Consider the following 13,755-nt stretch of genomic DNA (forward strand, 5'->3'; position numbering starts at 1 on the left):
TCTTACTACCCTCAAGAAGGTCGTGGTTTTTAGTCTGGTTTTTGGTTTTCAAACTCCAGGCTGTGAATGTGTGAGAGGCGGGCTCACCATCAGTGCCGGGAGCTCTGTGGTGTTCTGACTGTGCCTGGAGCCTCCCTACCCACAGGGCAGATGTGGAAGGAGCACACAAAGGTTGTCTGAGCAAGTTCTTACTGCAGAGCAATCACCATCCCTTATTTTACCCGTTTTCAACTCCTGTTTTGAGCACATTGTGAGAGAGAAGGTGCTGAATCCCTGTCATTTGGTCTTAAACTCAGGAGGGAACCCTGTGGTGTGTGAGGTGGGAGTGCTAATCTCTCCCTCCTGTCTCCCTTGGAGAATCTTTCTATTCTCTTATTTTCCACTGCAGCCATCTCTTTCCAGGGGAAGATTAGTTAGGCCTTTATTTGTTCTTGTTCCAGCTAGATTGAGAGCTGGACAATTGACAGATAAAAATCATATACATTCAAGGCTGTATCTGTCTTGATTGGTGGGAGCCAGGCCTCTCTGGTATCGTGCACCTGTGTCTAGCGAGGAACAAGATTTTTGCATTGGAAAGGTACCGTGACTGCCTCTTTTCCTCTTGGTTCCTGTTGTCTTGGCAGAGCTGTACTCACAGTGGAACATCCCTGATTTGGGTTTCCATGTGTGTGGAGACTGGGGCACGTGTTTGCAATGCCCAGCCAGGTCTGTGCATTCTCTCCACCGGGGGATCTGTGACCTGCAGCTTGGGAGAGGGAGCTGGATGCCTCTACTTACTGTTAAGGTCCCACTCATTGTACATCCCACTTAACAGGAAGCCCTTTGGGTAAAGCTGGAATGGGGAATGCTTCTTGGCTTCTGTATCTGTTCTGCTTTAGCAGGAGCAGGAGCCTTGGAGAGATAGGAGAATGGTAAGTGACTGGGAGGGTGACTAAGAGGATGGGACTTGAATGCGAGAGCCTCTCCCCAGTGATGATTCAGGACTGAGGTTCAGAGCTTTGCACTCTCCACTGTTCCCAGAAGGCGCCCCACACATGCACTGTCACTTACTTGTCCTGATGAGTTCTCCCCGGAGGAGATGTGGTTCCAACTTGGTTGCCATCTCCAGAGAACCCTGTATACTTTGTTTAAATTTTATTATGAAGTATTTGGGGCATAAAATATGTATATTATTTATAGTAGTTGTCAAGCCTAGTAACAAAGCAAAAGCCCCAGCACCAAACATGCCCATTTTTGTGCTGCTTTCTGTGGGCTCCTGTCTGCCCCACCCTACTATCTGGGGGTTGGTGGGGAGTGACCCCTGCCTTTTGGTATTTGTCATTCACCTTTGAGAGGAGTTTGTACCAATCATGTCTGAATCTCTAAGCCTGTTTTGAGCTTTATAACAAAGATGGCATTAGAGCCTTTTGAGCTTCATTTAAATGCCACATATTGTCCCAGAAGATAGAAAGCAGATCTGTGCCCTTGAAACTTGGATTTTGCTGGTGCAGATAAGTATTGTTTTCTCTTGTGGCACCTGTCTGCAGTTAGGGAGGGGGCTAGCTGTCTCCACTGATTGCTGTCAGGGGCTGGGCCAGAGAGAGGATGTCACAGCCCAGCCAAGGAGGCCATTAGAGAAGTTAGAGCCACATGGCTCTTGGTCAAGGTAGGGTCACCTGGGGAACAGGTGTCTGGACATCTGGAGGTAAGTAGAGTAGGCTCTGACTCCAGCACTAGGCTGAGGCAAACATGAAGGCTGAGAGGAAGAGTGTTGACTATGAAACTCAGAGGATTTGGAGTGGAGGTGGGAGAAGGATGGGGCAGGATGAACAGGGCAAAGACAGAGCCATAGCACCTGCATTCCTTGTTGAGGCAGGTTGGGAGACTCCTTGTGGGCAAAATGGAATTTAGAGCAGCAGAATGAATACTGCCACCTTCCTTCTGCCTTTATCATTCAAAAGGCTATTTATTGGACACCTATTATGTGCCAGAGCCAGCTGTGTAACATATCATTCCATGGATAAGACCATGATACCTGGTGCAGTGTTTTCCATCGTGTAGTAGGAAGTCAGCCACTCTTAGTTTTTGCTCAGTTCTGCTGCAGGAACAAATGATCCCAAAATGTCAGTGGCTTAAGACATCTGTTTATTTCCCTGTCCATGTTGCATGATTGCTGTGGGTTAGCTTTAGCTCTGTTCCATGTCCTCCGTCTTCTGGGTCTCTTTTTCTGGCATTCATCTTTCTGGAAAACAGCAAGTGAGGTGATGGAACTAGACAGAGGTTCTTAAAGTATCTGTTCAAACCTGGCTTCATCACTTCTGTTGATGATCCACCCAGCAGAGCAAGTCACATGGCCAGAACTGGTACCCCTGGGGGGCAGAAATCAAGCCTCCCACAGAGAGGTTCTGTACTATAAGACAAAGAGCTATGAGTAGAAATGTAGATTCTTGCAGGAAGAGCTGAGACTCTTTGGGAAAAGTATTACCATCTATCATAAATATAAGCCTGAAATTAGAGTAAGAGTATGATAAGGCTTTCTGATAAATAAATGTAATAATTTTTAACTTACAAAATCAGTTATTATGCAAAAATGTATTTTCTCTCCAAATTAGAGATTCTTTTGAGAAAATAGTTTGAAAACCACTAGTCTGAAATGAATGCTTATTCCAGAAAACCAACACAGAAGAAGGAGAGAGGCAGCAGGGGCTGGCCACGGTGGTCCCAGGCATGGGCACCTATGCTGTGCTTCTGAAGCTTCTTACACTAGTGGCTTACCTGCCACCTGCTGGCATTCCTCTCCACTCACCGCAATCCATTTGAGTTGTTTGTATCCCATACCTGTGCTCTCTCTCCATAGACCTCTCTGTTTGTAACACCTCTTCTGTGCTCTGTCCCTACAGACTTCCTGTCTCACCTCATGGTCATGTCCACGTGGCTTTAGAAGGACATGCTCCTTTTTGCTTTGTCACTAAGCCTCATTTGAGGCCTGGGCCATGGCTTCTTTTCATATAGTCCCCATAAGTCTTGTTACTACATGGGGCACATTCTAGTACTTCACAAGCATGTACAAAATTTTGCATCAAGAGGAAACCAGCACTCTGTAGGCTTGCTCTGTTATTCTCTCCCTGAAAGTGTAGCCAGTGACTGGATGGGTGACAGCTGGAGTTACGCAGAATGACTCCAGTGCATTAGAACCAGGTTTAAAGCACTCTTTCCTGGGTGTGTAATCAGTATGCTGACTGAATAGCCAGTCCTCTCACAATGAGCCAGTATTCATCTGCACTCATGTGTGTTACTTTGCAAATGCTAGTGGCCTCTTTTTTTTTCCCCCCCCAGAGGTATGCATTTGTGTTTTCCAAGGGCAAGGACCATATCTCCTCTTTTCTTTCTTTTAAAAGATCCCCCATGGCACCTGATAAGAGCTGCATGCACAGTGGGTGCTCAGTAAATTTCACCTATCTCTTCTTCCTTTGAACTTTCACTAGGTGTTCACATGGTCCTGGGCGGTAGGAATTTGCAGAGAACTGATTACACTAGGCTTTGATCCTGAAATTTTTACAGGCGAAAAGAGAGCAAGTTCTCCGACAGCTCGGATCTAGACCAATAGCAAAGATGCATATTAGCCACTTTGAGGATAGTATTAAATATCTGTGCTCTGAAGTATGTACATGATGGGTAGGGTCATGAGACCCTTGAGGTCTTAGCCTTGCAGGCAGACATGACTTTGAATGGGGGTAATGTTATTTAACCTCTCTTAGTCTCAGTTTCTTCTTCCATAACGTGGGAATATTAAAAATGCTGGTACCTGGTTCAGTCTGTTGCAACTCTAAATACCATTCTTCTCTCCTGCATCTGTTGAGACTTAAAAGTAAAGAGCAAGGAAGAAAGTAACTAAAATATGACTGTTGCTGTTGGGGGAGTGGCAGGAGAATACAGTTTTTGGGCTTCCAATATTGAATCCTAGAATTAGGTAGGTGACTCAGCTGAGTAACTGGTTGGTTAGATAACCACAGGTACCTCCAGCCAGGGAAAGATCAAAACTCGGGTTTTAGGCAATGGAAGCAAAAATATTCCTTTTGCATTGGTCCCAAGGGGAAGGGACCAAGTCTCAAATGTACCATCCAGACTTACAGATGAGACTATCACTCCTCCCCAGCAAGAGGGGTGAACAAGCTGTGAGATATATGTTCTACATGCAGAGCCTCCCATATGTGGAGGAAGTGTGGGGAAGAAGCCTTCAGTGCTGAGGTGGGAGGGCTTCCTGGACCATATGGAACTCTGCAGGTGTAACATTTCATATTAATAATCATATTTTATAAATAGTGACAGTTGAGTTTGTCATTCATTATAAACCTTCCAGTGCTTCCATGGTATTTTAGAAGTTATCCTGTGCATTTGGAAAAACATGAAAGTCACTTTCTTACTTAGTATTCTGTAATTCAGATCTTTAACTGAGATGACTTCATTCTGTCTTACTCTCCTGAAGCAAAGGGCGCTGGCTTTTTCCTGGGAGCTGAGCAGGTGTTTCTGGTGATTGCATTTTCACAGCCTCTTCTGTCTCTCTCCTGTAGTGCAAGTTGGAGTTCCATGCTTGTTCCACCGGCAAAAGCCTTACCAGCCTCTGTGATGGACCTTGTCCATGTCTCCCGGAGCCCGAGCCACCAAAACACAAGGCAGAAAAGAATGGTGAGTGGCAATCTTAGGGAACTCCCTGAAGGGGGTATGGGCCATCAGGGCACGCTGGTGTGGTCAAACTTTGTCCCCACTACTGGGAACCTGTCATTCAACAAAGCTCTTGGGGCCCAAGCTGGAGAAATGGGCTGACTTGGTAAGTAGATTCTCCAGCCTATTCAGCCACCCTAAACTGAATTGCCTTCAACTACCATTAAGGAGAAAAGGATGAATTGAGAGTCTTTGAAAATAATTTTGTTAGACCAGGATATGCACTGGATTCCTTTTGGAGGTCAAATTGCCCATGCTGTGGGCGAGGCAGGTTTTTCAGCATCTAAGACCAGGGCCTGCCCTGGAGTCTACTCTAATGTCTCAGATTCTTTGAACTTCTCAAGGCCAAATATCAAAACAGAGACCACAGAGATGTCACAACAGTGGAGAGTATTCTCCCCTCAAGCATTTCATTATTAATATATTCTGCTTGGAGTGTGCACAGAGCCAGGGGACAGATGAAAGAGAATACTTCCCTAGGGGCTGCTGTTTCCCCTCCATGGCTGAGAGGGGCAAGAAAGGTTGGACTTCTTTGGATGTTTTCATGATGGAGAAAGTTATGTTGTCCCATGGGCCTCAGCCCCTTTCTGAGCCTTCCTTAATGAGACCCAAGGTAGAAGCTTGAATTTGCCTTCTGTGGAGTTGGACTTTCTCAGCTGTGCCTGGCTCTTCCATGGGAAACACCCTGTGTGCCTGTGTGTGAGCAAATATGTCTGTGTGTGTACACTCATGTCTTCTAAAGCCAGCAACTATTTGTGATGGAGGAGAATAAATAGGGTGAGAGGGATCATCCATTTTCTTCTTTACAAGCTGTCTTTTCCATAGCAAATAGATGAAGACTTAAAGTCTAAATTTGTTCGAGGTAACTTCAGGAAGATGGTGTTTAAAGGCTCTTTGGGAGGTTGAACTCAGGATGCGGAAAGACAATATAAATCGTAAAGCTCTGTGACCACAACTTATTTCCAAAGATTATTCTTGATTTCCAAAAAGCTGGTCTCATTGCATTGGGGCCTGACTCTTTTGTATGGTTGCTGTAATAAAAGTTAATAGGCATAAGCCTCCTTGTAATCTGGTGAGAAAATCTAAAGCCATGTGGTGGTAAGTAACTACATAATTCAGAAAATTAACTTCTATTTGGAAATTTCTCAAAAGTCATTTTAGGAAGATTCAGTAGCCTCAACTATTCCAGGCATATTATTTATTGCTTTAATTTGCTCTTCTATTTTGAGACTAGGGAATAAACCACAAAGATCATCTCTGCTTTTTACTTGTAGTATCTGTAAGATAAGGAAAGGACCTTCAAATCTGCTAAGCTCTCATCCCTTGCCATAATAATATAACAGGCCCATTTTCAGGGAGAGCTTTTTAGTTTCTCAAATGAAGAACAATCTTTGTTTCTTTTCTTCTCTTTTTGGTGGTGGTCGGGAGGTCCTGGGGATTGAACTCAGGGGCACTCAACCACTGAGCCACACCCCCAGACCTATTTTGAATTTTATTAAGAGACAGGGTCTCACTGAGTTGCTTAGGGCCTCACTGTTGCTGAGGCATCCTTGAACTCACAATCCTTCTGCCTCAGCCTCCTGAGTCACTGGGATTACAGGCGTGCACCCCCACACAGCAACTTGTGTTTCTTAATGTTGGTCCTCCTACCTGACTAAATGAGACATACTCTCAAATAAGACACAGCACGTATGACCTTGCCTGTGCTCTCTATGTATTATTTACTGGTAAAAATTAAGAGAAATTCTTATTTAACCTATGTAAATAAGCACATTGCCATTAAACATAAAGAGACTTAAGTCAATGTATGGAGTTAAGGAATATTGGCTAAGTGAAATAAGCCAAACCCAAAAAACCAAAACCCAAATGTTTTCTCTAACATGAGGAAGCTAATTCACAATAAGGGGTCAGGTAGGGAAGAATAGAGATACTTTATTTTATGTAGAGGGGAATGAAGGGAGGGGAAAGAGTATAGGGGAAGGAATGCTAGTAGAGTGAAACAGACATTACCTCATGTTCATGTATGACTGCATGTGATCCTGCAATATGTATAATCAGAAAAATAAGAGATTATACTCTATTTATATATGATCTGTCAAAATGTATAAATGCATTCTACTGTCATGTACAACTAATTAGAACCAATAAATTTTTAAAAAATTTAATAAAAGAGAGAGACTTAGGGAAAGCATTGATCCTGATTTCTGAAAGATCATGAGAATAAGATTACTGTTTAAAAATGTTTCAAGACGCTTGCAAAAGTGTAGATTACTAAGTTAAAGGTAAAGAAACAGTTCAGAAGAATGAGAAGGAACTTCATCATATCAGAAAAAAAATGATTATTAACGAATAATACCAGCACTATTCCTAAACAACCAAAATTTTATTTCCTTCTCAGTTGCTTGGGTCCTATACTATTATTTCTTATTTGGGTTCTTAGAATGTTCTTTTTTGATAAAAATCTGATTTCTAGGCTGCAGTTTACAACAGTATTTTCAGGTAAGCATGAGGGGAAGCAGAAACCACCTGATGAAGGTAAAACTAAATGGCCATACTTAACTTATTACAGTGTCTTATGGTATCCTAATGGAGGAAAGCAGCATCCCCTAACAGGGAATTAATGTTCAACCATTTCACATGGACTTGATCCAAGTTTCCCTGGAGGATGAGAATATGTCATGGTGGCGAGGGCATGGACAATCCCCAGGGTCATCATGTGAAATGAAACTTTTAAATTAATAATATTTTCACTTGACAAATTTGATCAAGGAAAGGCCAGCCTTTTCCTTTGATCTGACAGTTTTTTCCACACAGCTCTCACAGTTGTTTATGAGAATCAGTGAGGGCTGGGCTGAGCTTTGTGGCAGTCAGAATGAAGGGGAAGGGATGGTGAGAGCTCAGAAGTGACATGAAAGGTAGCTTTCTGTTGACATCTTAGCTGTCGGGCAGAGAGAGGCAGGAGGAATCACAAAGCAGGAAGGCCCCTCCCCTTACCTGTCAGCAGCCCCTCCAGAAGCTGAAAGCCGTGGGCAGGCTGTCCATGGCAGTTTCTGCCCCTGTGAGACACATCCTGTTCCTGGACTGTGTCAGGGACACTCTTGTTTCTATGCCTGTTGCAGAAAAGATGTTTCATAGACTCGCAACCACGGGTGAGTCAAAAATGTGGCAACAGTAGTGTCGTTGCTCTTATTTTCAATGCTGCCTCTGGGAAGTCGGGTGAGATGGGGGTTTATGAGCAGTGACATTGGTGGGAGGCAGTTTCTGGTAGTATTTGTTATTGTTTGGCATCTACCCACATAGGTGGAATTCTTGGCATTTTTGTTTAGTTGGCTACCAGTATTTAATCCTCACCAGTGTCCAGTAAGAGATGTGACAGATTCTGTCTATGACCTCTGCCCACCATGCTCATTAAGGTCATGCAGAGTCCTCTTTCTGCTATGTCAGTCTCTTCTGGATTTACTAACTCTTTCAAACCCCCTCTTGGCTCCCTTAAGACACAGAAAGCTTGAGGATGTCCTTCTATGATTTTCTGACCCCAAGAAGGCTGTGGTGAGACTGGAGTCTCAAGTCTTATGTTCATGGACCTACTGCAGCCATTTCTGTTCTATGAGGAGTGTATTTCTATGAGACTTGCCTTAAATTGGCTTTCATATTGGTGCAAAACACAGGTCCTCTGTACTGCAAGGACTCTCCCGCTGACTTGATTTTCAGGATTTCTTCTTCCCAAAGCAGGACCCAGAATTGGATCAGAGGGTGGAAGAACTATGGTGAGCAAAATTTTCTTGGGAATTCACCTGCCTTTCCCTGTTCTTCCCAAAGTTTCCCTTCTTTATAGTTCCAGAGTTGATCAGTACTGGAGCTGGATATGGAGAGTATATGAGGACAGGGTTTAACACACTCACCCTTCATTTTGGAGTGTTTTGCTTTTCTTAGTCTTTGGTCTTCTGAGTTAAAATATGCCCAATTCTTGCAAATCTTGTCTCTACTGTTTCAACAGCATTTTTTTAAGTCAAAAAATAAATAAATAAATAAATAAAAGCAAGTGGTTGATTTTTTTGTTCTATTTGTTTATCTGGCATCTTTCCTTTGATGTGTCTCCTCAAGAGCTGGCAGTGGGTGGGGTCATCCTTTAATACCCCTGGATATTTCCTATTACACTTCTCAATTACCTCATGACCCTGGGCAAGTTACTTGTCTTGTTGCTTTGATCTTATAAAACCTGTCCAGCCTCAAGAGCATAAAGGAATGATTACTTAAAAACAAAAATAGAAAAAAACAAAAGCAAAGGGAGAAAAACAGTTAAGAAAGGGGATTGGAAAGTTAGGGTGTGTAGCTCAGTGATAGAGCACATGGTTAGCATGTGTGAGGCTCTTGGTTCAACCCCCAGCATGAAAGGAAGGAAGGGAGGGAGAGATGGAGGGAGGGAGGAAAGTAAGAACAGAGAAAGAAAGAAAAAAAAAAAAAGATGAAATGGAACTATATGTATTGTATACATTAAGCCTGAGTTTTTCTGGAAAAATCTCTCCCAGCCCTACTTGGCATTTTCTAGTACCCAAGAGCCAAATGTTAGGAAGACTTCGTAGATGGAACCCTACTTCTAAACTCCAGGGTATTCCTGCTATTCTCACTTCTGTCCTTAGCAAAGACCATGAGGAGGTACTAGTTTCTAAATTCTTTACAGTGGTGGAAAAATCTAAGAAAAAAAAAGAGGTCTCTTAAAATGAGAGGCTATAAGGAGCATTTGTCAACTAACACTTCTCTAGGCCTGAGCATCTCCCTGTCCCACCTCACCTCCCCTCTTTCAGGAGTCAGACCTCCCTTTTGACCTGAGCTGGCAGCCTTGTTCCCGGTACCATTCATCTGAGGTGCCCTCTCATTAGTTACTCCTCTTCTAAGGAGGGATTTGAAGCTTCCCCAGGCTGATGTGAGAACTTTGCAGAGAAGTAGAATTTCAGTTCAGGAAGAGTTTCATTTGTCCTCCACAATACTGTGTCCAGAGGACCCCTCTGTTTCTCAAAGGTGCTTCAAGATGCATCTTGAAGTTATATCAGTACCTGGGAAGGCCACATCCATAGGGCCTCAGCCCTCCCACACCATGGCCCCATTTTATGCTTTATCACACTATATTACATCTATATGCAGAGTTTAATCACCAGTGATCATTATTCAGTCCCCATATACCAGAAGAGAACACTGGAGACCCACTGAGAGACAGAGACACTTGCCTAGGTCAGACATTGGGCCACTTGTCTCCAGGTCAGACACAGTTATTGGTACTATTTTATATACAACCTCAGGTCACAGCAGAGTTCTCAGCCTCCTGAAGATGATTAAAGGGTCCATATGGTGGAATTTAAATTTAATTTCTCCTGGGCCTGAGATCTCTTGCCAGAAACTTTTAATGTCAACCAGAGGCAGAAAATGTCACTATGGTCCTGCAACCAGCAAGGTTTTGAATGGTAGTCTATACAATCTATTCCATCCTCTCCTCTGCTCTGTGTCCTCCACTCTGTCTCTGGAGGAGGAAACAGAGAGAAGAGGATTCTCATCTTTTCTTCAGTTGGCATAGATAGCTTTGCAAGAAGGCATGTGAGTCCGACTAACCAACATAAGATATCCTGGAGAAGCCTGGCATGGTCGCCCTTTACTGAGCTGACATATGCAAGGAAGTAGACGCTAGGCAGGGAACTTTGGTTCAGGGAGGAAAGAGAACTGCATCTTTCCCAGCAGGCTGTGCTAAAGAGGAAACGACAACTTCCCTCCAGCAGAGCTATTTGAAACAGGAGAAAAATCGTCTACGATGATTTTTTTTTTCCTCTCAAATGGTGTTTTCAACCTGAGGGCTAGATTCTGAAGGGAAAAAAGTCTTGGGTTGACAGACGGTTGTCTAATTCCATCACTTATCATAAGTGAAGTTGGGGAAATATGTTTAAATGGGAACAGGAGGCGATGCAAAAGAGACGGGGTAGAGTTCCCCCTAGCTGTAATGTCTCAATGGAAAAATCCTGAAAGAATCCAACTGCAGAGGTGCCTAGAAAAATGGAGATTTATCTTTGCATCCAGGAAAGAACATTTCTCTCTAATGCCTATTGTGTAACTGGGCGAAGGCCTCGAGCCTACAAACCTGCAATTTAAAAGCAGTTTATATTAACCTTTCCATACCTATTCAACTTCAGTCACTCATTATTTAGTACTGTATTATAGTCAAGTATTAAACATTTAAAGGGATATTTAAGTTTTAGGGACTTGTTATTCTAAATGTCATGGCCTTAAAAAAAAAAAAAAGCTTGAAAATTAAATTGGCAATGGCATCAAAGAAAAACTCATTTGTCAGGATTTGGAAGTAAGTACTGATGTTGGCTTTGATCTCTGGTTCTTCCCATTCTGTGAAATTGGCTCTGGGCATATAGACCACAGGTTCTCCTGGTTCTTCTGAAGCCTATTTGTCAGGAACAGTGTGGAAAGCTAAAGGTCAAAAGAGATAGAGGAGTAAACAGAGGCAAAGGGTACCTGGAGTCGTACTTAGAGTTGAGAAGAGGATAGAGGTTTGTGCTAGAAAGTCGTAACTCTCTGTATTGGTCAGATTTTCATCATTGTGCCCATAATACCTGACAAGAACAACTTAGAGGAGGAAAGATTTTTGACTCACCGTTTCAGGGATTCAGTCCATGGTCAGCCTACTCCATTGCTCTGAGCCTGAGAGGAGGCAAAACATCATGGTGGAAGGATGCAGCAGAGGAAAGCTGCTCAACTCATGGTGGCCAGGAAACAGAGGGTCAATGGGGAAGGGGCCTGAGAGAAAATCGGCCTTTCTAGGGCACACCCCTAGTGACCTACTTACTCTACTGCATACCACCTCCCACCAGTCCATCGAGCTTTCAGTGAATTAATTGACCCAATGGATTAATCTATTGATAAGGACAGAGCCCTCATGACACAATCATTGCCTGAATGTCCCACCTCTTACCCTGACTGCAGGGGGAATGTCCCAGATCCAAACCACAACAGTTTTGGTAGTTTGCCCAAACCACAGTCTTTTCCCTTGTTTTTACTTTTTAAAAATTCACAAATTAAAATACATTTTTATCTGAAATCCAAATGTTAAGGGCAAAAGTGTTCATATTCCCAGTTATGTTGCCTTATTTTTTCTGCACATCTCCAATTATTTTTTATATACACATACTGACTATTAACACTTCACTCACGCAAAATTGGAACCATATTCTCTGTTTTGTATCTTTTTATATATCATAGATATGTTTCTTGAGCATACACACAGATCTACTTATGTATCTGTGCATGTGTGTCTGTCTGTCTTTCTACCAGTCACCAACCATCCTATCCTCAGTGCTGTCTTGACCTTCAGACTTAAACACATAGTGACGACTCAGCATTTCCACTTGGATACCCACAGGCACCGCAAGCTTGACATGTCCAAAGGCAAACTCCCAGTCTTCCTCCCAAATCTGTTTCTTGTTCCTGCAGGATTTGCCATCTTAATTCATGGCAGTTCCATTTTCTTATTTGCTGAAGCAAAAACTACTCTCTCTCACATACACATATAACCCCATCAGCAAATCTCAATGACTGTGTTTCAAATAGGTTTTCATACATATACACTTTTTATCACTCCTACTGTGAACACCCTTGAGGTTCAGGACTTCCTCACCTTTTATTTTAATAGCTACCTAATTGGTCTCCTGGCCATACCTTCTCAGTTGAACACAGTAGTTCAACTGATTCAGTGAAGTACAGGTCAGATGATGCCATCCCCTGTCCAAGACATTCCAGCAACTTCTGATCTTGTTAAGATTTAGAGGAAAAGTTAATGACCTCTTGGTGACCTGCAAAGCCCTCTAATTCATGTCTCTGTCCTATCTTCTTCCAAGTCCCTTGCTTATTAGGCTGCTGGCACATAGGCCTCCAAGGGCCCTTAGCTGTGTGCTACGAGCTACTGTTCCCTCAGACCATCTTTCCCAGATGACCCCACAACTCATTCTGCCAGTCACCTTTAAGTCTTTGCACAGCTGTCACCTTGTCAGGACCCTTCTCTACACTTCCTATCCTTCTTCCCTGCTTTGTCTGTTCTTTACCTTTTAATCTATAGGTTTGCCTACCTATTTTGTTTATTATCTGTCTTGTCCACCAGAATGGAAGCTACCTTGAGGGGTTTTTGTCTAGAGTCTCAATAATTGTCATGTGTTCAACAAATCTATGTATCTTTTTTAAAAGGTTGTCCATTACAACCTTTTAAATTTACAATGTTGGAATAGTTTAAAAAATATTATAACACAACATAATTTGTATAAGATGCTTAATACACAAGTTGCACTAAATACTTTGTACATATGTTTAATCCTTTAACAACCAAATGATATTATTTTCAATACTGGTGAGAAAATTTGACATTTGGATTGGCTCAGTACCTTCCTATGGCCACCCAGATGCTAGATGATAGGGCAGGGGTTCAAAGACTTTTCCTGGAACATGTATTCTTACCCACATGTTATACTGTGTTAGTAACCTAAATTGAATATCTGTTGTAAAGGACAGGCTTCCTTTGGAAAGAGAGACAAATGCATATACACACATGTGAACACCCACACACTTTAAACTAAATTTTAATGTGCTTTTTGTACCCAAAGAATGTAGCCCTTTACTGATATCACAGCCCTGACTGATGGGATTTTTCCAAGGTGAGAAAATTAATACCCTCATTCATTTTCTCCTCTTTCTTTGTGCACGCACGCTTAGCTCTCTGAAGTTTATCAAAACAGTGGCATTGGCTCATTGTTCACCTCCATATTATGCTTCTCTGATAGCCACAAGTTTCCAACCTAGCTCCTTAAAGATAAAAATTCACTTACAATCTGTCCTGCCTGCTATCTATTACTGTGAAAAGAAAAGACAGCATTACAATATAAAGTAAATTGAAATTATAATCGGAAGAAAGCAAGTGGCTACCAACCCATGAGGCAGGTTGCTTAACAAAATGTTGGTAGGACTATTTCCTACATCCAAGAGTTGAAATGGGAGCTGGGCCTTGGAAAGGGC

The 13,755-nt window shown here is 42.6% G+C and overlaps 1 protein-coding gene across 3 annotated transcripts in view; it reads left to right on the forward strand.

Moving 5' to 3' along the window:
• Spock1 (SPARC (osteonectin), cwcv and kazal like domains proteoglycan 1) overlaps nucleotides 1-13,755 on the forward strand; it is a 503,091-nt gene that overhangs the window by 414,922 nt on the left and 74,414 nt on the right. For all 3 annotated transcript variants that reach the window (XM_047556527.1, XM_047556529.1, XM_047556528.1), the window contains one exon: nucleotides 4,551-4,665. In XM_047556527.1, coding sequence (XP_047412483.1) covers nucleotides 4,551-4,665 — 115 coding nt within the window. The remainder of the gene's footprint in view (nucleotides 1-4,550; nucleotides 4,666-13,755) is intronic.

This window comes from Sciurus carolinensis, chromosome 6 (assembly GCF_902686445.1).
Source record: "Sciurus carolinensis chromosome 6, mSciCar1.2, whole genome shotgun sequence".
Classification (NCBI taxonomy): Eukaryota; Metazoa; Chordata; class Mammalia; order Rodentia; family Sciuridae; genus Sciurus; species Sciurus carolinensis.